We start from the raw sequence: 27,230 nt of genomic DNA, 5'->3' as shown, positions 1-27,230 counted from the left end.
GATGCTGTTCTCTTGAAACATCCCACCTTCGCCTTCTCCCACAGAGTCCAAAAGTCTGTTCTGTACATCTGTGTCTCTTTTTCTGTTTTGTCTATAGGGTTATCATTACCATCTTTCTAAATTCCATATATATGCATTAGTATACTGTAATGGTCTTTATCTTTCTGGCTTGCTTCACTCTGTATAATGGGCTCCAGTTTCATCCATCTCATTAGAACTGATTCAAAAGAATTCTTTTTAATGGCTGAGTAATATTCCATGGTGTATATGTACCACAGCTTCCTTATCCATTTGTCTGCTGATGGGCATCTAGGTTGCTTCCATGTCCTGGCTATTATAAACAGTGCTGCGATGATGAACTTTATACAATTTTAATGTGTAATGAAATGTTTAAAAAATTATTTCCAACCATTTAAAGGTATAAAAAAACTTTCTCACCTCTCAGGCCATATGAAAGCAGGTAATGGGATGGATCTGGCCTTGGGCCCAGAGTTTTTGACCCTTAGTATAGTGAAGGACAGGGAAGCCTGGCATTCTGCAGTCCATGGGGTCACAAAATGTTGGACATGACTTAGCGATTGAACAACATCACATTGGGGGCTTCCCCAGTGGTGCAGCAATGAATAACCTGCCTGCAATGCAGGAGATGCAGATTTGATCCCTGGAGAAGATCCCCTGGAGAAGGAAATGACAACCCACTCCAGTATTCTTGTCTGGGAAATCCCATGGATAGAGGAGCCTGGTGGACTACAGTCCATGAAGATCACAAAATAGTCAGACATGGCTTAGTGACTAAACAACAGCAACAACCAATATTATACAGGGTTCCAATATGTTCATTTTGTTTAATTAATGTGTATACTCAGTCCCACCATCATGATCCCAAAGTCTTTATCATTTAAAAAAATTAGACCAGATGTTTCATTTTTTTTTTTTTTTAAGATGTTTCATTTTTAAAACAAAAAATAGACACAGGTGAATATCAGATTGGGGCATGGAGTTGCTGACCATGTTTAGGATGGATTTGGCTTTGAAAAGACTTTTGAAAGTTATAAATGCTATGGTTTGGGAACAAGTCATTTGAATTATAGCTGAGCAGGTGGAATTTGTCCTAACTGGCTTTTCTTCCATTTTTGTTTATTGTCTATTTTTTTTTTTTTTTCAGCTGAGGGTCTTCAAGTTAGCCAAATCCTGGCCAACTTTAAACACACTGATTAAGATCATTGGCCATTCCGTTGGAGCCCTTGGAAACCTAACTGTGGTCTTGGCCATTGTAGTCTTTATTTTCTCAGTAGTTGGCATGCAGCTTTTCGGCTCTAAATTCAGTTCCAGAAAGAATCATTTGAAGTCCTGTGATCCTGAAGTCCTATGTTTACGACGCTGGCACATGGGGGATTTCTACCACTCCTTTTTGGTGGTTTTCCGCATCCTCTGTGGTGAATGGATCGAAAACATGTGGGAATGTATGCAGGCAGCTAACCCAACACTGTGCGTTATTGTGTTTCTGTCAATCATGGTGATCGGAAAACTCGTGGTGAGTGTCTCCGTTTTGTTGTTGTTGTTTTAAATGCATGGGCTAAACAAATGCATTAGCTTCTTTTCCAACACTTTACTAGTGAAAATTGTTATTTAAATATAGTATTATAAATTTAATGTTGTATAATATTCAAAAATCTGCGTTTGAATTTGATTTGAAGACTGTATGGTAAGCATGAAAGAAAACCTGTCATCTAGTACTTTAAAGATGCCCCAATGTCTATCCTACTCCAAGTGATTATTCAAATCGCCACTGATTGGCTGAGGTAGGAATTTTTTACTTAATTTGGTCCATAGCTGAAAAGAGTACATCATATAAAATCCCAGACTGGATAAAGCACAAGCTGGAATCAAGATTGTGGAGAGAAATATCAATAACCTCAGATAAGCTGACGATACCACCCTTAAGGCAGAAAGTGGAGAGGAATTAAAAAGCCTCTTGATGAAGGTTAAAGAGGAAAGTAAAAAAGCTGGTTTAAAGCTCAACATTCAGAAAATTAAGATCATGGCATCCAGTCCCATTACTTCATGGCAAATAGATGAGGAAACAATGGAAACAGTGACTACTATTATTTTCTTGGGCTCCATAATCACTATGGACAGTAACTGCAGCCATGAAATTAGAAGACGCTTGCTCCTTGGAAGAAAAGCAGTGACAAACCTAGACAGTATATTAAAAAGCAGAGACATTACTTTGCCTACAAAGCTCTGTATAGTCAAAGCTATGGTTTTTCCAGTAGTCATGTATCGATGTGACAGTAGGACCATAAAGAAGCCTGAGTGCCGAAGAGTTGATGCTTTCGAACTGTGGTGTTGGAGAAAACTCTTGAGAGTCCCTTGGACTGCAAGAAGATCCAACCAGTCAATCCTAAAGGTAATAAACCCTGAATATTCATTGGAAGGACTGATGCTGAAGCTCCAATACTTTGGCCACCCGATGGGAAGAGCCGACTCATTGGAAAAGACCTGATGCTGGGAAAGATTGAAGACAGAAGGATAAGGGGACAGCAGAGGACAAGATGGTTGGATGGCATCACCAACTCCATGGACATGAGTTTGAGCAAGCTCTGGGAGATGGTGAAGGACAGGGAAGCCTGGCATGCTGCAGTCCATAGGGTTGCCAAGAGTCAGACACGACTGAGCAACTGAACAATAACAACAAAGATGTAAAGAATGTCCACAGAGTAAGGTTCCTTGCTGTTTAAAAGAAGGAAGCTGAGAGGAAAGGAGCACAAGGAGAGGAGGAAGGAGGAATGATGAAAAAAGGGGTCCTTTTTCTTCCTCCAACCCTTTTATGACTGTGATTCTTGGTGGAACCGCAAACATCATGCAACCATGAGAAGTACCAAAGCAAGACGAAGTCAGCACTAAGGAAGGTAGACTGAAGGTGGAACAAACCTATTGTCAAGGCATAATTGGTCCTGTCTTTTAGTTTCAAACATCTTGTCATGTGGCATTTTCTTATTACGTAAGTCTGCCCTGTATTTGTTACTTACAGCTGGAAGCATGGTCTCTGGAGAAACGAATTAAGTGTACACCATTGAGGGTGTGATGAGATAGGAGACAGACAAGGATACCTGAGCATAAGATCTTTAGAACTGAGTTGGGACTATCGTGCAAATATAATTAATGATCCTCATACAAATATAATTAACTGTCCTCAGTATCTAATAAATGGTGTTAGTAGACAGCAGGAAATATGCAAGATCAAGGGAGTGGGAAGGGAGTGCTAAGAAAGACATTGTGGGAGACACGGTACTTGAAAAAGGCACTTCAGAGACAACAGAGGACTTAGCAAATAGAGGGTAACTTGGGCAAAGATTCAGACTTGGGAATTCTCATGGTGAGACTGAGGAAGAGTGACTGGACCCTTTAACACCCACAAAACACTTCCCCCAGAAAGCTGTATATTTTTGAACTGGTGAGAGCCACAAACAAAAGAGGTAAAAAACTTGCAGAAGCGTACCATCTCTCAAATTGTGCCGAAAGGAGAGGCCCTCATAGTACAGTGGTCTTAGACATTAGACTCATATCCTTGTGGGCATGCCAGCAAAAGTCCTACCTCATGATTCTGGCTGATCCCCAAGGAATATCCACTTCTGATTTTGCCACATGGTTATGCCTTTCACCTTACCCTGGCCAGGCTTTACAATACCCACTGTTTATACACAGACCAGACTGCATCTGACTGTTTGCACCCTTTAACTTCAATTTTCTTCGGTCTTATCTTGATGTCTCTATTATTTCCTCAATCTTCTCTCCTTTTCTTTATTTTATAGATGAACTTTCTTGGGAGACAGAAGGACATAGAACGTTCATGTGATTTTGTTTCCAGTCTTGGGGAAAAGTTGTTGTGGAACCCTACTGTATTCTTTCCTTTGCAAAATTTTCCCTATGTCCCTCTCTCTTTGCCCCTTCCTAGGTACTCAACCTCTTCATTGCCTTGCTACTCAATTCCTTCAGCAATGAGGAGAGAAATGGACACTTGGAAGGAAAGGTCAAGAAAACCAAAGTCCAGGTAGCCCTGGATCGTTTCCGCCGGGCTTTTTGTTTTGTAATGCATACTCTTGAGCATTTTTTCAGGAAGCGGTGCAGGAGGCAACGTTTATCAAAGCAAAAAGAGGTGACCAAAGGCCCTGGTGGAGAGAGCAAAGATATCATTCCCCTGGTCACAGGGATAAGAAAGGGCCCAGAGATCTGGGAGGAGTTTGCTGTACTAACTTCTGTACCAATGACCTTGCATGATCGGACTTGGTTGGCCCCACTTGCAGAGGAAGAAGATGATGTTGAATCCCCTAGTGAAGATAAGGCACAGGCTGTCACACAACCTGAGACTGGAAAACAGGTATGCAGGCTCATACACAGACTCAGAGATTGTTTAAAGCTGGAGTTGCCATGGATACTGGTCGCCTGCCCTGTCCTGAGCACAATGCAGAGGTAATAAAGGTACAAAATGTGGTGGCTGCACATCCGAGGCTGGTTCTAATCATGGTCCCACATGTGGCACAGGTGGGAGATACCAGAGGAGTTCAGAGTGGAATGGGGCAACAAGGGAGTCAAATGCCTTCGGTTGAGCACGGACAGAAATACAGAGTGGGAGCTGACTGAAAGGTGGGGAAAGGAGTGTGGAAGGTGAAGTGGATATAGCGTAAAAAGAGACTTTGTTTCTTATGAACTGCCTGCCACCCTGGGGAGGATGTCTTAGCCACTACCTGGGGTGCTCCGAGGGGCAGTGGTCTCTCATCTCGCAGTCTCCCTCTTCCTGCATGGAATCTCTGCCCTGCAAACAAGCTGGAGTAAGGGAGATCAGGGCCCCAGTATTGCCAAGGTTTTGAACTTGGAATAGAGTCTCTGTCCTATGAGTAGTAACTGAAATGAAAAAAGAAATCCAACTTCTTGACCACATTCACCAGAAATTTAGCCTCTTCAACTCAGATTTGGAGGAGATGAGAAAAGCTGGTGACCTGCACATTCTAAAGAGATACATGTCTCTTCATTGGGAGCCGAGGGCAGAGGGAGCCCCATCTTCTTGGTCACATCTGCCTAAAGTGGAGCGTCCATCAAACTGAGCTGGGGGTGGGAAGCGAGAGAGCAGGTCATGGCAAAAGTGCCATAGACTCCTGCTGTTATTACTGAATAGCATAGATTTTTTTTTAAAGTAAATATTTCTTCATTTGCTGTATGCCCATAGGACAATTTACAGAAATCTTAAATATTTTTTTACAAATATTTTCCACCATTTATGTTAATTTTACTGTGGAACATTCTGCAGAGCTCCTTACTCTACCAACTAGGAAGCAACACTCTGAATATCTTTTTTATAAATGTATTGATTTTAGTGACATTTTTAGATTACTATGCTAATTTTGTTCTTTTTCCTCAAGTAAATTAACCTCCCTGTAGTTAATTTTTGAGGACTACTGATTTTATGTTTGTCTCATCATACACTTTGGAATATAAATTTGAAAGTTCATCTTTGTGGGAGGGTCTATCACTCTCACCTCAGGCTGAGTTCTGTGGTATCTTTAACAGACCCTTCTAAGAGATCCATTTCAGAACTAAGTCTTGTATTGGCAGCTGATTCTTCTCTAACAGTGATACTAGGCATTTTGCAGATCCAGTCACTAAGCCAGTGGCTCCCTTTGCCCAGATCTTATTTCTGAGGCTGTGCTTCCTCCTGCCTCCTTATGTATGCAGCTTTGTATAATTGTAACCCGAAGCATTGGCCACAACTTCTTTTAACTTTCTCTTTTAAGTATAAGAACTTCAATCTAGCCCAGAGTTTCAAGCTTTGGATATAACTATGGTTTCCTTTTTCACATGGGACACTTTTATTCACCATTACCTGCTGCATGCTTTAAATTGTTATTACTTTATTTTGTTCTGTGTCTGGTCCATAGAGAATATGTACCTGTTTTTTGTGTATATGTGTTCAGCGGGGAGCAGCATTCTTAAATTATGCCCATACAATGTCAGATTTACAAGAACCTTCACATATATTTTAGGATGAAACCTTTCTTAAGATGTGACTTTGCATATCCTTCTTGGATTTAGCTGCAGGTCATCAGACAAAATTCATTTTTAATTTTTATGTTATAATATATTTTCATATTTTCTTTATGCCTTTTGGTTACCTATTTTGCTAAGCCAATCCTCTGTACCTAAAAGAATACAAAATTATTTTCCAAATTATTCTTTTAATAGTTTTATTCATGTATTTTTACAGTAGAATATCAAGTGATTATCAATTTTAATTTTTACTGTATTATTATGGCATTGTAGTATTTTTTCAGAGATAACTAATTATACCAGTACCATTTATTAAATGATTTATTATTTAGCCATTGAATTGAAAGGATACAGTAAGTTTCACTTCTTAATTTTTTGCTGAATTTTGTATCAAATCAAGTTGTTTTGATTATATTACTTACGAGTAAGTTTCATTATCTGTTTCCTTATTAAGACTCCCTTCCCGGGAGGGATCTCCGTCCTTAGCTCTTTTGTCTCACTTTTTATCGTTTATATTTTGTCCTACCTCCTTTTGAAGACAATGGGCTGCTTTTCTGGGCGCCTGATGACCTCAGCTAGCAATCAGAAGTTGTTTTGTGAAGTTTGCTCTGCGTTCGGTTATTCTTTTGATGAATTTGTAGGAGAGAAAGTGGTCTCCCCGTCCTACTCCTCCGCCATCTTGGCTCCTCCCCCCTCATTATCTGTTTCCTATAATAGTTTTTCCAGAATTATTTTATGTTGAGTTTTTTCAGGAGCAGTTTTTAAAATTAAAGAGAAAAAGTTAAATAATGTCACAATTTTCATGACAAACAGAAAACCCAATAGAATTCAAACTTGTTTCATCCCAAGTGAGATGTCCAGGAGGAGTATTAATTCTACTCTTGGTTTCTCAGTGTCAGGCCAGTGAAGCCCATCAGAAGAGCAAGGATCCCACTAGTCCAGGAATTCAGAGTGTGGAAATTGATGTATTCTCTGAAGATGATCCTCCTATGTCAATACAGAATCTTCGGAAGGTAATTTTCCCAGGGTGTTCCCAGAAGAAACATAGCTCATCCACTTAGCTTGCTCAAAATAGCCACTATGGAAAAATATCAAGATTAGTGCAGAGCAAACTGTCAAAATTAGATCATTAATCAAAGATCTAGGCCAGGGTTTCTCAGCCTCTCCAGGTTGACATTTGGACCCAGATAATAATTCTTTATTATGGTGGACTATTCTGTGTATTGTAGGGTGTTTAGCAGTACTCTGGCCTCTACCCACTAGATGCACATAGAATCCTCCCCACCATTGCAAAAATAAAAAATGTCTTTAGACATTGCCAAAGTGTCTCCTGGAAAGTAAAATCAATACAACCACGGTTCTAGGCCTATTATTTTGGGACTTGAGGTAGCTGACAGTTTCATTGTCAGTAAAGTGGCCTCCTCCTCCTCACCTGGCTTCTGTGTGTATGGTTTGTCAGCAGATCAGAGGTAAGATTTGGAGGGAGGAAAAGATTGAGATACTGGGTCATGTGCTTTTACCTTTCATCATCCAAGGGGAAGGAGTTAGAGAATTCCGTCTTGGAGTCAGGACTGGTCAGAGCATTTGGAGAGAACCTAACAAGAGGGATACTTTCTAGACGCCCCTCATGCCTACCTAGTTTCATACATTAAAAGTCCTAAAATAAGATATTAGGTATTAACCATGATGACAGAGAGTGTTGGGAAATGATTCCCCCTTTCCTTTGTTCTGATGTATAGAAGTCTGATGCTACGAGTATGCTCTCAGAATGTAGCACCATTGATCCACAGGATCCCTTTATGCGGGTACTTGAAATGGTCCCCAAAAAGAAACCAGAGAGGTGTTTGCCCAAAGGTAAGTGGCAATATTCCTACATTCAGTTCATGAAATATTTGGATGGGATTCTCTTGTTCTTTGAAGCTCTATAGTTTGACAGATTCTTTCTTTCTAATTCTACTGAAGACAAAAGTGAAGAGAGTCTCCCCTGAATTCTTGAGACCATTTCAGGAAATTCTTGATTCAGGTGAGGTCAGTTCAAACAGCCCAACTTCTAGGGTAGAAACTTGGGGAAACTTTTCTAGAAAGCCCACTGAGCCAGTATTCCTACCACTTGGTAGAGTTCCCAATACATCAATTGTCAGGATATGCTTGAGGTCATAGATCAAAAGAACTTGACCATAAATTTGGGGTTGGCTAGAGCTTTTGCCAGGTGCTCAACTCATCTCTCAAGATTTTTCTCTGGGAGAAGGCATCCAAGATGGTGGTGTAGGAAGACCCTGAGCTCACCTCCACCCATGGAAACACCAAATATACACTTACTTGTAGAGCAGTTCCCCCTGAAAAAGACTCGAGGACTGATAGAACAGCTACTGCACATAGAACTTATAGATCAGGTAGGAAAGATGGAGACATGGTATCCATGGGAACTGCACCCTCAACTTAGTGACCTAGAGTAGGAAGGGATATTGTTGCGGGGCCAGAGCACAGACCCACCCACCTTGGGATCAACAAGAAAACAGCAGTTTAAAGGGCATCTAAACTATACTAGAAAGAGATCTATGTACCAACCCTACTGTGTTAGTCAGGTCTTCGCTGGTGGCTCAGACAGTAAAGAATCTGCCTGCAAAGCAGGAGACCCAGGTTTGATCCCTGGGTCAGGAAGATCCCCTAGAGAAGGAAATGGCGACCTACTCCCGTTTTCTTGCCTGGGAAATCTCATGAACAGAGGAAGGAAATCCATGTTCTAATCCTAGAGCTTCTGCCAAATGCACAGAGAAGTACTGGATCCCTGTGTGGGGTCAGAGGCAGCAGAGAGCACCTTTGTTTGCCTCATGCCCAGAACTCTCCCCAGCACTCATTCACTCCAGCTCTAGCTACCCCACCAAGGTAGCCTTGGACTTAGCACTCCCCAAGGCCTGACTGCAGCCCAAGCCCACTCTAACGTCAGCTGCTCCGCCTAGGTGGCCTCAGATACCTAAGTGCTCCCCAGGAGTTGCTCCTGGCAAGCTTCAGCCCCAGTAACCCTGCTGAAGATGCCAGGTGCAAGCTGTCTACACAGGGGACACTCCCACACAAGTCCGTTCCTTGAATACCAAGATAGGTAGCCATTTAACCTAGTTCATAGAAACAAAAACTAGAATTCAAACAAAATAAGCGTATGGAGGAATATATTCCAAATGAAAGAACAAAACCCTAAAGAAAAACAAAACCCAGGAAAAATCCTAAAGAAATAGAGTTAAGTAATTTACCTGGTAAAGAATTCAAAGAGATGATCATAAGAGTTTTCACCAAACTAGGGAGGAAAATGGAGAACTTCATTTTAGTAAGAATTTCAACAAAGACTTAGAAAATGTGGGAAAGAATTGAATAAGATGATAATAATGCAGTCCACATTATAATTAAAATGTCAAAAATTTAAATATATTGTGCCAGTCCTTCTGCTTTGTGAAGTTTCTGCCGAAAAATCATCTAATAGACTTATGAAGTTTTTCTTGTATGTAACTAGTTCTTCCCTTACTGCTTTTAAGATTCTCTATCTTTAGTTTTTTTATGATTTTTTTTTTTTTTTTTGGCCATGCCTTGCAGCATGTGGGATCTTATTTCCCTGAGCAGGGATCAAACTCATGCCCTCTTCATTGATTGCATGGAGTCTTAACCACTGGACCACTGGGGAAGTCCCTATCTTTCATTTTTGACATTTTAATTATAATGTCTTGGCATGAATCTCTTTGGGTTCATCTTGTTTGAAAATCTCTGTGCTCCCATCTCTGGACTTAGGTGTCTTTGTCCTTCCCCAGGTTAGGGAAGTTTTCACTCATTATTTCTTCAAACAAGTTTTCTGTCCTTTTTCTCTCTTTTCTCCTTCTGAGGCCCCTATATTGCTAATGTTAGTATACTTGATGTTGTCTCAGGGATCCCTTAAGCTCTTCACATTAAAAAAAATTCTTTTTGCTATCCTGATGGGGTAATTTCGACTACCTGTCTTCCAGATCACTAATTTCATTCTTCTGCATCCTCTCAATGGTTTCATCTCAGTTATTGTAGTCTTCATCTCAGTGTTGTATTCTTTTTCATCTCAGTTATTATTTTCTTCAGTTTTCATTGGTTCTTTTTAATACTTTCTATAGTTCTGTATCTTTGTTGAAGTTCTCACTGAGTCTGAATTGGCATATGATGACCCCTATTCTTCTCTGTTGACCAAATGTTGTCACATGGCTGAACCCCAGATTCAAAGTGTTGGAAAAAGACTTCAACTCTTTAGTTGGAGGATTTGCAAAGTTACACGGTGTGTACAAGGAGGGTGAAGAATTGGGCTAGTAATTCACATGTATTATAGACAACTAATGATAGTGATTCTCTAATTGCTTGTAGGTCTGAATTGCTGCTCTCTATGCTATACTGTGGACAAGAGAAAGTCCTCATGGATCACTTGGTGGAGCCTGCGAAAAACCTGCTACCAGATAGTGAAACACAGCTGGTTTGAGAGCTTTATTATCTTTGTGATTCTGCTGAGCAGTGGGGCACTGGTAAATTGTCATGGTCTTGTGGAGACACTGGGGGGCAAGGCGGCTGGGTGGTTTCATTCTGACTTGGCCCTTCAAGGAGCTGTGAATGTGGGGAAGCTAGGAAGAAGTGGGATTTCTGTTGGTGTACCCCCTTAGGGGACAGGATTTGCCAGTATGTTCTGAAGAAATGCTACAGCTGGGAAATCCCCAAGCTGAAGATGCTTTACCTGTGGGAGGCATGACCCACGTATTTAATAAATAAATGTATTTATTTATTTGTTTGTTTTTCCGCCATGCCACACAGCATGTGAGAACTTAGTTCTCTGAACAGGAATGAAACTTGTGCCCCCTGCCACTGACGCACAGAATCTTAACCACTGAACCACCAGGGAAGTCCCCAGATTGGCACTTTAAAGTGTCTATTGGATTCTTGACCTTAACTCCAAGTCTGTCCATCATTCCTGGAGGATTTCTAGACATTTTCAATGTATCCTACATGTTTCCTCCTCTAGATGGCAATGCTCCTATTCTCTTTTTTCCTGATGGCCCTCGTGTTGCTTTCTAAAAGATAAAATGTTTAGGAGGAGAAGTCTACAGGGGCTAGAATAGGATATAAGTTGCCTTGGTATTTTTCACCACTCATGATCCTTTGAGAGGAGGGGAAAAGACACTGTTTTAGGTGTATCCTAAATTGAGGTATGTTGTGATTTCTAATGAGCTTTGGAAATAACTGAATCGATCAACCTCCCTAGCCATATGGTCATGAACTCCTTTCTGCTCTCTCTCCTCACCTTGTTGTCCTTTCCTCCTCTGCACACATACCCTCACCTTGAGCAACAGTATTTTCTGTCTTACCACCTACGTGTTTCTCTCTCTCCCTCCCCTTATGTCTTGTGTTTCCTCTTAAAATGGCCATAATGTAAAACTAAATTCTCTTAGTATTTATCATCCCAAGTGAATGGAGTACTTAGTTCCCCTTATTGGTTTAGAGTCATAGATCATTTCACAGTAAATTGCTAGGAGGGACAAGGACCCATCTTGTTCCTGCACCCCTACCTTCCTGGTTAGTGCTTTACACCTGTGTGATTTCCAGATGAAAAGAGATGAGCATGCACTGGGGTCCATCAGAGCCTGTGATCAACAGACAGCCTATTTACCTGCTTTGTTGTTCTTCAAACTCTTTGCAACCCTGTGAAGTGTGGCCTGCCAGGCTCCTCTCTCCATGGGATTTCCCAGGCAAGAATGCTGGAATGGGTTGCCATTTCCTTCTCCAGGAGATCTTCCCGACCCAGGGTTCAAACCCAGGTCTCCTGCATTGGCAGGTGTATTCTTTACCATTGAGCCACCAGGGAAACCCATTTACCTCCTTACTGCTATGTAAATTATTCCTGAAACAAAAAAGCAAATTACTCTAAGACAATCTCTAAGACAAAAAAATTGATTAATTTTTATCCCTCATCCTGTAGGCTTCCCTGTAATCTTCTGGTGATTAGATTTCATTAGCTATCTACACTTCCAAGTGACAAGGTTCTTGCACTTATTCCACAAATAGTCATTGTTATCCGCCCTGCCCTGTGTTATTTAGTGGAAAAGCAATGTTATTGTCACAAGGTCACACAGACACCTGTGTGAGAAAACTATGCACCTGTCTGAGAAGACTTACAATCAGAGAAGCAGCAGAGGGCACGCAGATCTCCTAGTTCTCATCTGCCTTCAGATGAGGAAAGTGTAGGCTGGGCAGAGTGAGCGCACACAGTGCAGAGGCTTCCGGGAGGCAGACACAGGCCCCGTTGCCCTGCACGTATTTATAGAGAAATGAGACAAGAAACATCCAGTCCCTCACCACCATATGTGATACATGGACCAACAGCCTCGTATCACCTGGCAGCTTATTAAGAATTCAGAGTCTTGGGCTCACCCCAGACCTGCTGAATCAGACTCTAGGTGGTTTAAGGCTCATTAGAGTTTGTGAAGCTCTGATTTGGGCAACTACATAGAAATGGGAGCATCCTGGATTAGGCCTAGTTATATTATGGGAGCTTCCAATGCTCAGTTCTGATATCAGCCTGCTCTTCCTTTGAGCAAACTCAGACCTGCTGAGACAGCTTGTTGCTAAGCTTCCAAAATGAAATGGGAAATGAACTTTCAACACCATTCAGATTTGTCTCTCCTAAAGAGGCAGTCGGCAAAACCAAGACCGGGAGCTGACTGTGGCTCAGATCATGAACTCCTGATTGCCAAATTCAGACTTAAATTGAAGAAAGTAGGGAAAACCACTAGACCATTATGACCTAAATCAAATCCCTTAGAATTATACAATGGAAGTGACAAATAGATTCAAGGGATTAGATCTGATAGAGTGCCTGAAGAACTGTGGATGGAGGTTCATGACATTGTATGGGAGGCAGTGATCAAAACCATCCCCAAGAAAAAGAAATGCCAAAAGGCAAAATGGTTGTCTGAGGAGGCCTTACCAAATAGCTAAGAAAAGAAGAGAAGTGAAAGGCACAGGAGAAGAGGAGATATGCCCATTTGAATGCAGAGTTCCAAAGAATAGCAAGGAGAGATAAGAAAGCCTTCCTCAGTGATCAGTGTAAAGAAATAGAGGAAAAAACAGAATGGGAAAGACTAGAGATCTCTTCAAGAAAATTAGAGATACCAAGGGAACATTTTATGCAAAGATGTGCTCAATAAAGGACAGAAATGGTATGGACCTAACAGAAGCAGAAGATATTAAGAGGTGGCAAGAATACACAGAAGAACTATACAAAAAGATTTTCATGATCCAGATAATCACAATGGTGTGATCACTCACCTAGAGCCAGACATCCTGGAATGTGAAGTCAAGTGGGCCTTAGGAAGCATCACTACAAACAGAGCTAGTGGAGGTGATGGAATTCCAGTTGAGCTATTTCAGATCCTGAAAGATGATGCTGTTCAAGTTCTCCGCCCAAGATGCCAGCAAATTTGGAAAACTCAGCAGTGGCCACAGGACTGGAAAGGTCAGTTTTCATTCCAATCCCAAAGAAAGACAATGCCAAAGAATGTTCAAGCTACTGCACAATCGCACTCATCTCACACACTAGCAAAGTAATGCTCAAAATTCTCCAAGCCAGTCTTCAACAGTCCATGAACTGTGGACTTCCAGATGTTCAAGCTGGATTTTAGAAAAGGGAGAGGAACCAGAGATTAAATTGCCAACATCCGCTGGATCATCGAAAAAGCAAGAGAATACCAGAAAAACATCTACTTCTGCTTTATTGACTACGCCAAAGCCTTTGACTGTGTAGATCACAACAAACTGTGGACAATTCTTTAAGAGATGGGAATACCAGACCACCTGACCTGCCTCCTGAGAAATCTGTATGCAGATCAAGAAGCAACAGTTAGAACTGGACATGAAACAACAGACTGGTTCCAAATCGGGAAAGGAGTATGTCAAGGCTGTATATTGTACCCTGCTTATTTAATTTATATGCAGAGTACATCATGAGAAATGCCGGGCTGGATGAAGCAAAAGCTGGAATTAAGATTGCTGGGAGAAACATCAATAACCCCAAATATGCAGATAATACCACCCTTATGGCAGAAAGCAAAGAAGAACTAAAGAGCCTCTTGATAAAAGTGAAAGAGGAGAGTGAAAAAGCTGGCTTAAACTCAGCATTCAAAAAATGAAGATCATGACATCTGGTCCCATCACTTCATGGCAAATAGATAGGGAAACAACGGAAACAGTGAGAGACTTTATTTTTCTGGGCTCCAAAATCACTGCAGATGGTGACTGCAGTCATGAAATTAAAAGACGCTTGTTCCTTGGAAGAAAAGCTATGACCAACCTAGAGAGCATATTAAAAAGCAGGGACATTACTTTGTCAACAGAAGTCCATCTAGTCAAAGCTATGGTTTTTCCAGTGGTCATGTATGGATGTGAGAGTTGGACTATGAAGAAAGCTGAGCAATGAAGAATTGATGCTTTTAAACTGTGGTGTTAGAGAAGACTCTTGAGAGTCCCTTGGACTGTAAGGAGATCAAAGCAGTCCATCCTAAAGGAAATCAGTCCTGAATATTCATTGCAAGGACTGATGCTGAAGCTGAAATTTCAATACTTTGGCCACCTGATGTGAAGAACAGACTCATTGGAAAAGACCCTGATATGGGAAAGATTGAAGGTGGGAGGAGAAGGGGACGACGACAGAGGATGAGATGGTTGGATGGTTATCACTGACTCAGTGAACATGAGTTTGGGCAAGCTCCAGGAGTTGGCGATGGACAGGGAAGCCTGGCATACTGCAGTCCATGGTGTTGCAGAGTCGAACATGACTGAACGACTGAACTGAAAGAGGCAAACAGACAACCCCTGGTCTTCAAGAGCTTGGAGGCTTGTAGGCAAGACAGGTGGAATCCAGACATCTATGACTAGGGCCATAGTGGTACACTCAGAGAAGCAACGGGCCATGTAGGGTAGCACCTAACCTGTTCCTGTGGAAGAAGGACAATTTCCTACAGAAGATATCAGCTAAGCTAATATCTTAAAGGCTGACCAGGAGCCAGTGGGGGAGAGGAGGAGATGAAGGGCCTTCTTCAGTGAAAAGCCCACTTGGGGGTTGAAAGTGAGACTGTTTTATTCTTTATTCATTTTCTCTAGGGTTGTGTAACTGAGATTACCTTAGTTCCTATCCGCATTGCTGACTTCTTTCTTGCCTTCCCAAATGACTTGGCAGATTTAGTGCCTCCTCTCTCCTTTCTTTCATCCTCAGTAACACTGTAAAGGCCAAAAGGACAGCTTATAGCCTAGCAGTATAAACCCTGAAGAATCACACACACACATACTTTGGGTTAAGGAAATGTTTGGATGTGGTGTGGAAAGGGGTCTCTCCCAAAGCTTAGATGTCTCATTTTCATAGTCACACTTAATGAATGTTTGGGGCTTCCCATGTGGTGCCTGTGGTAAAGAACTCACCTGCCAATGCAGGTAGACATAAGAGACTCAGGTTCAGTCCCTGGGTTGGCAAGATCCCCTGGAGAAGGAAATGGCAACCTACTCCAGTAGTATTGCCTGGGGAATCCCATGGACAGAGGAGCCTGGTGGGATACGGTCCATAGAACCTAACGTTAGGGTTAGGGTTAGGCACAGAGTCAGACATGACTGAAGCGACTTAGCAACATTCAAAGTAATTTACATTGGGAGCTCTAGCCCAGTGCTTCCCAAACTTTTGCACATCATGGCTCCCATATAAAAATGATCACATCTGTAGGGAACACTGGGATAAGTGGACAATGCTGTTTGTGGTGGGGGATGGCGAGCCTCAGGGTTGGTGGATCCAGAATGTGAACTAAGGTTTTCAGACTTGATGTTATAAGCAGTGAACAGCCACTGAATAGAGCCACCCAGATAACTAGGAGGATGAAAGAAATGGTGAATGCCTCTGGGAGGTTCTGGGAAAGTTGGCAAGATATTGTTGGCAAGAGTTGAAAGGATTAGGAAGACCAGGAGATAGTGCAATGATCCATTAGGAAGATTTTTTCTTTTTTTTAATATTCCAGGGGCCATTGATGAGACTCTGGGAAGTTACGGTGGCAACAGAAATCTAGGAATAGGATTTTCCTTCTTTTGTCTTACTTACTCAAGGAATTCTTTCTACTGGAAAAGTTCAGCCTTAATACCTTTTGAGCAAAATCTCATCACCAAGAAAGATCCTAGTTTATTCAAATAAGGAAGAACAATAAAAAGTAAAGTCAGCAGACAGTTCAACCTGACCTATGGCTGTGCTTTATCATTTCAGGTATTTGAAGATATTAACCTTGATAAACAACCTAAAATCCAAGAATTACTTAATTGTACTGACACTGTTTTCACATACATTTTTATCTTGGAGATGGGTCTGAAATGGGTGGCCTTTGGATTTGGGAAGTATTTCACAAGTGCCTGGTGCTGGCTCGATTTCATCATTGTGATTGTAAGTTTACCATCTCTGTGTCATGTGCCGGTGGGATTGAGGGGGGCTGGGTAGGGGTGGAGGAGGGGATCACATGGGAGCTTCTTCTCCCATGTGCCTCACGTGAGTGCCTCTGCAGAATATTTTTCTTCACATTTATCTATCAGCAGTCCAGCCTTTCCTTGGTCCCATTCCTCATATGCTGCATTTCATATGCTCACCATCTCAACCCTTTCTGTGATGGTACTTATTCACTTCTCTCCATAAGCAGTGCTTATGTCTGATGTACATCTAGAATAACTTTGCACATTCTCTACTTTTCCTTTTCCTTCCAACTTTTCACTTCTTTTCAAGACTTCTCAAAGCAGGTTAGCAGCCACCATATTAGGCTGGTCTCCATCTTGATTGTCAAACAACAAAGAGGATTATTCATATACATTTTTTCCCCCCATTTAATCTGAACAACAGTGTTCCAAGTTAGGCAGACCTATGTATTGCCTACCATGTTACAAACAAGGAAATCTGAAGCTCAGAGGCTTAGCAGTTTGTTTCAGATGAGATTGGAATTCACACCTTGGTCTGTAGGATGCCAAGGCCAATAGCAGTAATAGTAGATAACATTTTCTGACTGCTTTCTCAGTACCAGGTACTCTGCCATATGCCTTTTATGCATTCTCTCTTTTAGTTATCACAGCGTTTCCATGTTGCAGTTATTATTTTTCCCAGATACATAGGAGTAAATTAAGTCATAGAAACATGTTCGAGGTTGCCCAGCTAGAAGATGGAGGTGAGACTCAAATCTAGTAAGCCTCCCTGCAAAGTATTTGATTTTAACATCTGTATCCTTTCTACAATGACCTAATTAGTTGGACTTTGTCCCTGCTACTTACGAAAGTAGACATGACAAATGCATAGTAAAAACTGTGTGCTCAGCACACCACTTTGGAGAGCCATAGTTTTGTTGGTGGGTACAACTGGACCGTGTGGTTCAAGCATTTTAGAGTCGTCGGTGCCATCAGAGCTCCAACACAAGCATTCTCATGAGCATCATGTGGGTCCCTATCAGTTTCCAGAGTGCTAGTCACTGTGTATCCGTTATCTTATTGACTATAGTGAAGGATGCATAAGACAATGGACAGATTTTTGGTATCTCTGATCTAGGACCTGTGGTTTACTGGCCTAAACTTAGGTGACTGATTCTTTTTTTATTCTTGATTGGAGGATAATTACTTTAAAATTTTGTGTTGGTTTCTGCCATACAACACTGCAAATCTGTGATAACTATATAACTATATATATGTGTATCCCCTTCCTCTTGAGCCTTCCTCCCTCCCCTTTTCCCGCCATCCTGTCCCCCTAGGTCTTCAGAGAGTACCAGGCTGGGATACCTGTATTATACAGCGGCTTCCCGCTAGCTCTGTGTTTTACACGTGGTAGTGTGTATATGTCAGTGCTGCTCTCTCAATTTGTCCCATCCTCTCCTTCCACTGCTGTGTCCACAGGTCTGTGTAGGAGACTGATTTTGAAGCTGTTTCTTTACTCCCTTTGTGTGTAACCTCAAGCAAAGTGCTTGAAGTTTTGGCATCAATTTCCAAATGAATATAAATGAAAGTGTAGACTCTAAATTGCCCAAATTTGCCCAGATACAAAATGGAAAACATACAGCTAACAATAACTATTTAAAATATCAAAGCAGTAGCCGAGTGCCATACTTTCAAAAAGGACACCAGGTCTAGGTGGATTCTGAAAACAGGTTTTACCAAACTTCCAAGAGGCAGTGCTATAGACCAAACGTTTTTGTCCCCCTACCCCGCCCCGGAAATTTGCGTTGAAACCTAATCTCCAGTGTGTTGGAGATGGGGCCTTTGGGAGGCAGCTAGGACATAAGAGCTTTGGCTCCAGAGCCCTCATGGATAGGATTAGTGATTTTATAAGAGACCCCACAGTTTCCTCACTCCTTCTGTGAAGACAGGGAGAAGATGACTGCCTATGAATCAGGAAATAGGTCCTCAACCAGACACTGGCTCTGCCAGTATCTTAATCTTGGAATTTCCAGCCTTCAGATTGTAAGAAATTTCTGTTGTTTATACATCCAGACTATGGTATGGTATTCTGATACAGCAGCCTGAACTAAGACAAGCAGTGCATCCCAACCTTACTCAAATTAAGACAAGGAACAGAAAAGGAGGGGAGGCTTGTAAATTTATTTAATGAGACAAACATAACCTTGATAACAAAATGAATGGAACAAAAATGAGTAGAGCAAGAGAAGATATAATCCTTTAACTATATAGCTTTATAAATCCCAGAGAAAGCACTAAGTGTGGTCCACTATTACTGTTACCAGCCTTAGCATTGTACAGACCCAGTTCCATCTGAAACAAGATGCTGATCCACTGAGCTTCAGAGTTCATTGTCTGTAATGTGGTAGTGATGTTATGCGGTAGTGATGTTATGTGTGTGTGTGCTCAGTCAGTTTAGTCATGTCTGACTCTTTGCAACCCTATGGACTGTAGCCTACCAGGCTCCTCTGTCCAGGAGTTTTTCCAGGCAAGAATACTGCGGTGGATTGGCATGTCATTCTCCAGGGGATCTTCCCGACAGGGATTGAACCCATGTCTCTTAAGACTCCTGCATTGTCAGACAGGTTCTTTACCACTGGGACCATGTGGGACGCCCAGCAGTGATGTACACCACTGCATAATTCAGAACATTATCATGTGGATTAAATGAGTTATGTGAGTAATCTTTTTATGTTGCTTATTACTCAAGATTAAATAAAATGCTCTTTATAATTTTGGAATTGGAAAGTGCAAACACAACCACAAATATATATCAAAATATAAGACTTTATTTTTTTTTGTTCAACAACACCATGATTATAAAAGACAGGCTAGACCCTCGAGACAGTATATACCACATTCATAATAGATAGTTGAGCTTACCGGGTGACTCAGTGGTAAAGAATCCACCTGCAATGCAGGAGACATAGGTTTGGTCCCTGGGTCAGACACAGGTTTGGTGCCTGGAGGTAGGGCTTGGCAACCCACTCCGGTATTCTTGCCTGGAGAATACCATGGACAGAGGAACCTGGTGGGCTATGGTCCATAGGGTCTCAAAGAGTCAGACATGACTGAAGTGACTGAGCACACTTGCATGCATAACAGATAGTTATTATCCACTGTAAATAAATACCCCTACAGATCAACAAGACAAAGACAACCCAGTGTAAGAAGGGGAGACGGATGTAAGCAGGCAATTCACAGAAGGATCTCGAGTTGCTAATAAATGTATGAAGAAATACACACTAGTTATACCACCAGTTAGCACAGAAGTGCATATTAAAATGAGACTTCTTATTCCTTATCAGACAGACAAAAATTTTTAAGTTGGATAATATCTAACATGAGAAGGGTTTAGGAAAATGGAATTTCTAATCACTGCTAACTGCTATACAAGACATTTGGGGAAAGTTTTGCACCATTAAGTTAAAATTACAAATGAACCCAATTTACAAATCCAGAAATACCACTTCTAGTTATACGTTTAAGGAAAACTCATATGTATGTACCCAGGAAAAATGCACATCTGTCCAGTTTGCTCTTGTTCATAGTAGCAAAGAAATGGAAATAACTTAGGTATTCACCAAGGGGGGATGAGTTCATAAAATATAAATATATGCTATAATACTCCATAACAGTTAAAAGGAGAAATCCATAAGAATGTATATGAACATCATAGGAATCTCAAAAGCATAGTACAGGGAGATTAATGCAAATTAGGTATGAATAAAATAAAACTAGTGAAAACTTCCCACCTGGAAGAATGTCATAGAGTGGAAAAGAACAGGGATGTATTCTTGTCAGCGTTTCTCATGGATGTTTCAGTCAGGGGTGAGGTTCCAGGTGAAAAGGTGTATAATATCCCTCCAGGAACATCTTCTCCATTTATAGTAATAGTCATTTAATAAAGCCAGAACTGCTAAGCTTTACAACCCTTTTCCCTCTGGTTAGGAACAAGGTCAACAGTCCATGGGGTCACTAGGGTCAGACTTAGCGACTAAACCACCACCATAGGAACAAGGTAGGCGTATTTGTGCAAAAGCTGATTAAATAACTCTCCCAACAGGCAATGCTGTCACAAGCAGAAGGACAGAACAGCTTATTTGAAAAAACCATTATAAATAAGCACATTTTGAATTGATGGTGATTTTTTAAAGTTGATTATGAATTTAAGAATCTGGTTATTCTGCCATATTCATTCAACTTCTCTTAATCTGCAAATGTGTTACTACTGCAATGAGATTGGCTGCTGCTGCTGCTGCTAAGTCGCTTCAGTCGTGTCCGACTCTGTGAGACCCCATAGACGGCAGCCCACCAGGCTCCCCCGTCCCTGGGATTCTCCAGGCAAGAACACTGGAGTGGGTTGCCATTTCCTTCTCCATGAGATTGGGAGGTGTTTTTAGATCCCAGTGAACTTTGCCAGCAGCTAAGTCGGGAGTATCAATAATTCACTTCCTGTCCTGCTGAGCACTCTCCATCTAAGTTGAGCTTCTGAAGACTCTGCATAAACAATAAGAATGGCTGAAAATCTGCAAATAGTACTCTTCAACTTAAGTTCAGCACGTTTATTGAGCTTTTTTAAAAAAAATTATTATTTATTTGTCTATGCCAGGTCTTAGTTGTGGCAGTGGGATCTAGTTCCCTGGGCAGGGATTGAACCCACACCCACTGTGTTGGGAGCACAGAGTCTTAACCACTGGACCACTAGGGAAGTCCCTGTTTGTTGAGTTTTAGTGTTTATAGAGTTTTCCAACCCTCTGTCCTATCCCGTAAAGAAGCATGTTAGGAGAGAAAATTGGATTTAATTCCCCAAAAAGGAGCTGTTTGAATGAGAGACCATATTAGCCAAAAGGAATTCATTCATTCTTTCTTTTTAGAATTATTTCTTTGTAACTTTTTATTTTGATATTTCAAGCTTATGGAAAAGTTGCAAGGGTTGCAAAAGAATCCCTTATATTCTTTCGCCAGATTCATCCATTATTAATATTTAAACCCATCTGCCATATCAATTTTTCCTGTATTTTTCCCCCTAAACTGCTTGAGATTAAGTTGTAGGGATCACACTACGTTAGCCCTCAATATTTCAGGGTGTACTTCCAAAGAACAAGCATATTATCTCACACAGTCACAAAACAATTGTCAAGGTTAGGAAATTTAACATGATCCAACACTAAAACCCACATCCATTTTCAAATGTTCTCAGTTGTCACAAGGTCCTTTATGGCTAATTTACCCTCCCTACCTACCACCACCTTTCCCCCTACCGCAATCTAGGATCACACTCAGGATCCCACATGACACACCATTGTCATGTCTCTCTGGTTTCCCTGAATTCACAACAGTTTCTCAGCTTTTCTTTGTCTTTCATTAAACAAATCATGTAAATGCACAGTTGTCACCCATATGGGCTGGAGCTTTGCCAGGCAAGGAGAAAAATAGCCTGTAACCTGCCCTCCCCTTCCAGCTGGGTCTGGTTGGTTTCTGTGTCTGGATAATCCACTGTGGGCATGCATTTGCCTCTCAGAAAGATGGCTTTTAACACCCACTGGGTTCTCTGGGCAACAAATTGGATACACTACCCGTAGCTTCTTTTCCCATCAGGTCTCTGTGACCAGTCTCATCGACTCAAAGGGCTTGAAGTCCTTCCGGATTCTTCGAGCACTGAGGCCCCTGCGAGCACTGTCCCAGTTTGAAGGGATGAAGGTATGTTCTTTAGGTGGAATGGAGGAAAGTCAGCTAGCAGGGAAAGGTAGAGAAGCCAACTGCTCTTCTTGGGCTGGACATCCCTTAAATTGTCAAACTTTTCCTGGACTCCTTGACCCATCTAACCCACTGCTTAGAATTTCAGAGGTAGAGAAAGGTCTAAGATATAGTCTTCACCCAAAAGTACTTCTGTGACAGTCAAGCTGGGCTCTGGCTTCCCTTCAGTCCTTGGGCAGGTGTCTCAAACACCATCATCAGAAGACACTTCTCAACTGATCCTGTAGCAACCGAAAGGACCCATAGTGTATGGAGCTGAGAGCAGGGCTTGCCATAGGTTTGGGGTTCAGAGTTGGAATGTAAAGATGAGGTTTCAAGAAATGCAGCCCCACACATCAGACCCATCCTGGGAAGATTAAGAGCTTGGTGAGTCTCACACACCTATTATGTTTTTCTTCTGCTTTGTTTCCTAAAGGTGGTAGTTTATGCTCTCGTAGGTGCCATACCTGCTATTCTGAATGTTTTGCTTGTCTGCCTCATTTTCTGGCTCATATTTTGTATCCTGGGAGTAAGTCTGTTTTCTGGAAGATTTGGAAGATGTGTTAATGCAACAGATGTAAAATCAGTTATAGATTCTAACATTGTTGCAAACCGGAATCAGTGTGAAAGTGGAGATTTCCTCTGGCACACCCCGCACGTCAACTTTGACAATGTGTTAATGGCCTACCTTGCGCTACTGCAAGTGGTGAGTGTTGTTGGTTTGTTTTTCACTCTGGGGAAAGAACCCTCAACAGAATCATGAGCCACTTCTCAGCTAATAAAAATATAATGACTCTGCTGAAATAATAGAATCAGACCCCAATTTCCTCACAGGAGCTAATGCCCTCTGGCATTGTTCCCCACTGAGCATCGCCAACTTTATTGTCTACTGAGCTTCAACCTCCAAGACCCTGTAAGGGTTTGGACCTCACACTGTCCTGTGGTGCCTTGTTCTCCTTAGCTCCAGCCAGAGAAACATGGAGCCTCAGATGTAGTAACAGTTCCCTGTGGGAGCAGTCCCATGTCAAACTGTGGTTGCAAGGTCTTGGACAGATAGAGCAAATAGATGTGGCATCAGGAAAGAGCCTTAGTCAGGTTCTTTGCATCAGCTGGTCCATAACTTCTCTAGGAATTTTTAAAGCAGAAATTTTTCTTGTTTTTAAACTTTTTATCTTGTGAAAATGAAGAAAAAATAATACAAAACACATGCCCATGAGCTTTTTTTCAGCTATTCCTTTATGTAGACATTCTGTCCAGGAAGGGTGGACCATCATCTTATATACATCTGCCCTCTGGACTTGCTGGCTTTTGTATGTTGATGACAAGTCTATAATGGTGTTCATGTTTCTCTTCTTTCACTGCAGGCAACATTTAAGGGCTGGATGGAAATTATGTATGCAGCTGTTGATTCCACTGAGGTGAGCTTGTGTTCTACCATGTTGTAGAGTGCTAGGATCAAATCAGGAGAATCATGACTACATGGCCAGCCCAGAACTTCCCTCATCATCGTTCCAGTGGCCAGGGTTCTCTGCCTTTTTTACATTAAGACAAACTCTGTGAAACAGGGATTACAAGGGTTCTTATTCATCTTCCTGTGAGTATTACATCCTAGCATGCTCACAGCTCTGATGTTCTCTGTCTATTTCTCTTTCTGACAATTCCCTGGGTACAAGTGAGGTGAGCTTTTCTCTGTTCCTCTAGCTGAACCTCTCTTTGCAAGATTATCAGCTTGCTGCAGTCTTATGTTAAATTGTCAGTTAAATTGACTGAATATTAATTCTTTCTTTCCATTATATTGTTTCCAGACTAATGCCCACCCTTAATTCAAACAAGTAGATGCCTGGAAGCCAAGTGGGACTAAGGTTAGGTACTCTTCAAGGCAAAAGAGAAAAATAATTGTTTCAAATATTTATGTCCAATACAGTGGTTTCTATGGCAGGTGTTCAATAACAAATATCATAAGTACTTTGAGCAGATGACAGAGCTATCAACACTCATCTCTATCTTTGAATATGACTAGAGAAAAGAAAAGAGAGATGCTCCTACCCCTATCCCCAAAATGAATAAAACCAGAGCCTTGTGAAGAACTTGGGCAGAAGGGATCTTGGATGCTTTTGGTCATGCCTCAAACTCGGCCAGCTTGGTTGTAGTCCATTTTTGTCCATTCCAGAGCTTGAGCATTCATTCATACACTCATTCAATGTGTGGAGAACCTCGTGTCACAAACTCTGCCAGGCACTAGGAACCCAAGAGTGACAGGACACAAGCACAGACTAAATGCAAAGTGTAGTGGGCTCCGTAGGAACAATGGAGCTATTCAGCAAGGATTGGTGGTTAGGCTCCTTTGCGTGAAATGGACATGTCCCTTCTCGGGTGGCCATCTTCAATTTGGCGCCCTCTAGTTATGTGTCTATATGGACATCCTAGAGACGTTTTCAAAGGACACACACAATCATGCTACTCCCCTGTCTCACAACCCTTCAGTGATTCTCCATTGCTGCAAAGAGAAGTCCTAATGTTCCACCATACCCCCTCCCCACTGTGGGGGGAGCTGCACTGGGGGAAACTGAAGGATGGGAAAGGGGCTCCCTGCAGGGCCATGGCTCACTGGAGGAGGCTGAGTGGTTAATGGTGCGGCTACCAAGCAGTTAAGATGGCTCATATTTTTCTCCAATAACTGTTTTCTTCTTTCATTAAAACAATCCCTAACAGGAAGGACAACAGCCAAAGTTTGAGGCACGTTCTTGCATGTACCTTTACTTCGTAGTTTTTATCATCTTTGGCTCATTCTTCACTCTGAATCTCTTTACTGGTGTTATTATTGACAACTTCAACCAACAGCAGAAAAAGATAAGTATGGGGATTGTCCTGATTTGGTGTTTTTACCTCCTCATTTCTCCAAAGAGCTTGAATGGAGCATAAATCAGTTCTAGATTGTTGTGCAAAGTAGCCTTTATCATCTGCATGAGAACGAAGAGGGAGCCTCGTAGAGAAGAGTCTTGAGGATATGACTGAAACGGGACTGCATCAGCTGGGTTTTGTTAATCATTGTTTTTATTCTTCAGCCTACCCTCTTAAACAAAGGACATTGTTGAACTCTAGTAGAAAACCAAATATCAGGATCAGTATTTATGTCAAATTTTAGTAACCTTGCAAGTGTATTCGGGATAAAACAAGTACAATCCCTGACTTAGGATAGTTCAATTTACATGATTTTTCAGCTTTCCGATGATGTGGAAGTGATACACATTGAGTAGAGACGTTGCTACAGGTTTTGAACTGTGATCTTTTCCTGTGCTAGAGGTATGCAGTACAATACTTTCCTAATGCACTGAGCATCAGAGCCACAGCTCCCGACCATCCGCGCGCTCGTTGAGGATAAACAGTGGACATATACTCACAGCAATCTGTACCCATACAACCGTTCTGTTTTTCACTTTCAATCCAGTATTTGATAAGCTAAATGAGATATGCGACACTTTATTTTCAAATAGGGTTTGTGTTACATGATTTTGCCCAACTGTAATCTAATTTCTGGGCTTCCCTGATAGCTTGCAATGCGGGAGACCCTGATTCAATTCCTGGGTTGGTAAGCTCTCCTGAAGAAGGGATGGGCTACCCCCTCCAGGATTCTTGGGCTTCCCTTGTGGCTCAGCTGGTAAAGAATCCATCTGCAATGTCGGAGACCTGGGTTCAATCCCTGGATTGGGAAGATTCCCTGGAGAAGGGAAGGGCTACCCACCTCAGTATTCTGGCCTGGAGAATTCCAAGGACTAGTATAGTCCATGGGGTCACAAAGAGTCAGACATGACTGAGCAACTTTCACACACACATGAAAGCTAATTTCTAAGTGTTCTGAGCATGTTTAAGGTAGGCAAGGCTAAGCTGTGATGTTCAGCAGGTTAAGTGTATTAAATTCATTTCAAGTTACATACAATATTTTCAACTTACCATGGGTTTATCGGATGTAAAACCATTCTAAGTGCAGGAAAAATCTGTAAACTCTTCTCTTTCGGTAAACTTGCATCCTGCCTCTTCAACACTCAAGTCTCAGCAGATTTACTGAACTCACTTGGAAAGAAGATGGTGCAGAAGAGACAGGTTTTTTCCCCCACCGTGTGTTGTGACACATATTTGTTTTTCTGATTCAATAATCTATAGGAGCACTGTAGTAAATGTGGAAAAAAGAGTAAGATAAAAAGAAAATTTAAATCACCCATAAGGTGACCACCAAATGATAACTATTTTAGATTAAGCCTCATCATTTTGGTACCAGCTTTTCCAGTTACTACTAAATAATACTAAATGTTTCTTTTACACTGTTGAGATTATATAATATTTTTAACTGTCCTCTTCATTAGTTATGAGTTCATGTCATGAGATCATCTTTATTATAAGAATTTTCATGGATGAATTACATCCCATATTATGGATAGATCATAATTTGTTCCAACCATTCCCCATACTCTCCTTTTTAAGGACATTTAGGTCATTTCCAAATTTCTTGCTCTTCTAAAATAATCATGAACATTCTTGAAAGTCTGTCTGTATATCTCTGATTATTTCCTCATGATAAGTTCCTAGAATTTAAGGCATTAAAGATAGATTGTCAAATTACCTTTCAGAAGTGCTCTGCTGGGTGGCCTCCTTTTGCAAGACATGAAGATGCCTGTTTATTCAGTTCTCATCATTCTGACTTTTGTAATTTTAAATCATTTTTTCCAGCTTGATGGGTAAAAGTGTTATCTCACAGTTTTACATTCATTCATTTGACCATTTCTGAAGTTATACACTTTTCCACAGGTTGATGGCCATAACTGTTTCTTCCTTGAGTTTTCTGTTTATATAGTCTTTGTCTCTTCTTAAAATTGATATTATCATTTTTTCTTATGGTTTTATATAGTATGTCCAATTTGACTTACCTCTTACACTTTTGTAATGAC

General features: G+C 41.4%; 1 protein-coding gene across 1 annotated transcript in view; it reads left to right on the top strand.

Moving 5' to 3' along the window:
* SCN11A (sodium voltage-gated channel alpha subunit 11) overlaps positions 1-27,230 on the top strand; it is a 76,589-nt gene that overhangs the window by 30,944 nt on the left and 18,415 nt on the right. Inside the window, exons 14-23 of the mRNA XM_065935243.1 lie at positions 1,166-1,534; positions 3,959-4,381; positions 6,945-7,058; positions 7,785-7,899; positions 10,417-10,571; positions 16,334-16,507; positions 22,150-22,251; positions 22,724-22,993; positions 23,652-23,705; positions 25,000-25,141. Coding sequence (XP_065791315.1) covers positions 1,166-1,534; positions 3,959-4,381; positions 6,945-7,058; positions 7,785-7,899; positions 10,417-10,571; positions 16,334-16,507; positions 22,150-22,251; positions 22,724-22,993; positions 23,652-23,705; positions 25,000-25,141 — 1,918 coding nt within the window. The remainder of the gene's footprint in view (positions 1-1,165; positions 1,535-3,958; positions 4,382-6,944; positions 7,059-7,784; positions 7,900-10,416; positions 10,572-16,333; positions 16,508-22,149; positions 22,252-22,723; positions 22,994-23,651; positions 23,706-24,999; positions 25,142-27,230) is intronic.

Source organism: Muntiacus reevesi, chromosome 4, assembly GCF_963930625.1.
Source record: "Muntiacus reevesi chromosome 4, mMunRee1.1, whole genome shotgun sequence".
In the NCBI taxonomy this organism is placed as follows: domain Eukaryota; kingdom Metazoa; phylum Chordata; class Mammalia; order Artiodactyla; family Cervidae; genus Muntiacus; species Muntiacus reevesi.
The sequence above is the reverse complement of the archived record's forward strand: the minus strand, read 5'-3'. Positions and strand labels throughout refer to the sequence as shown.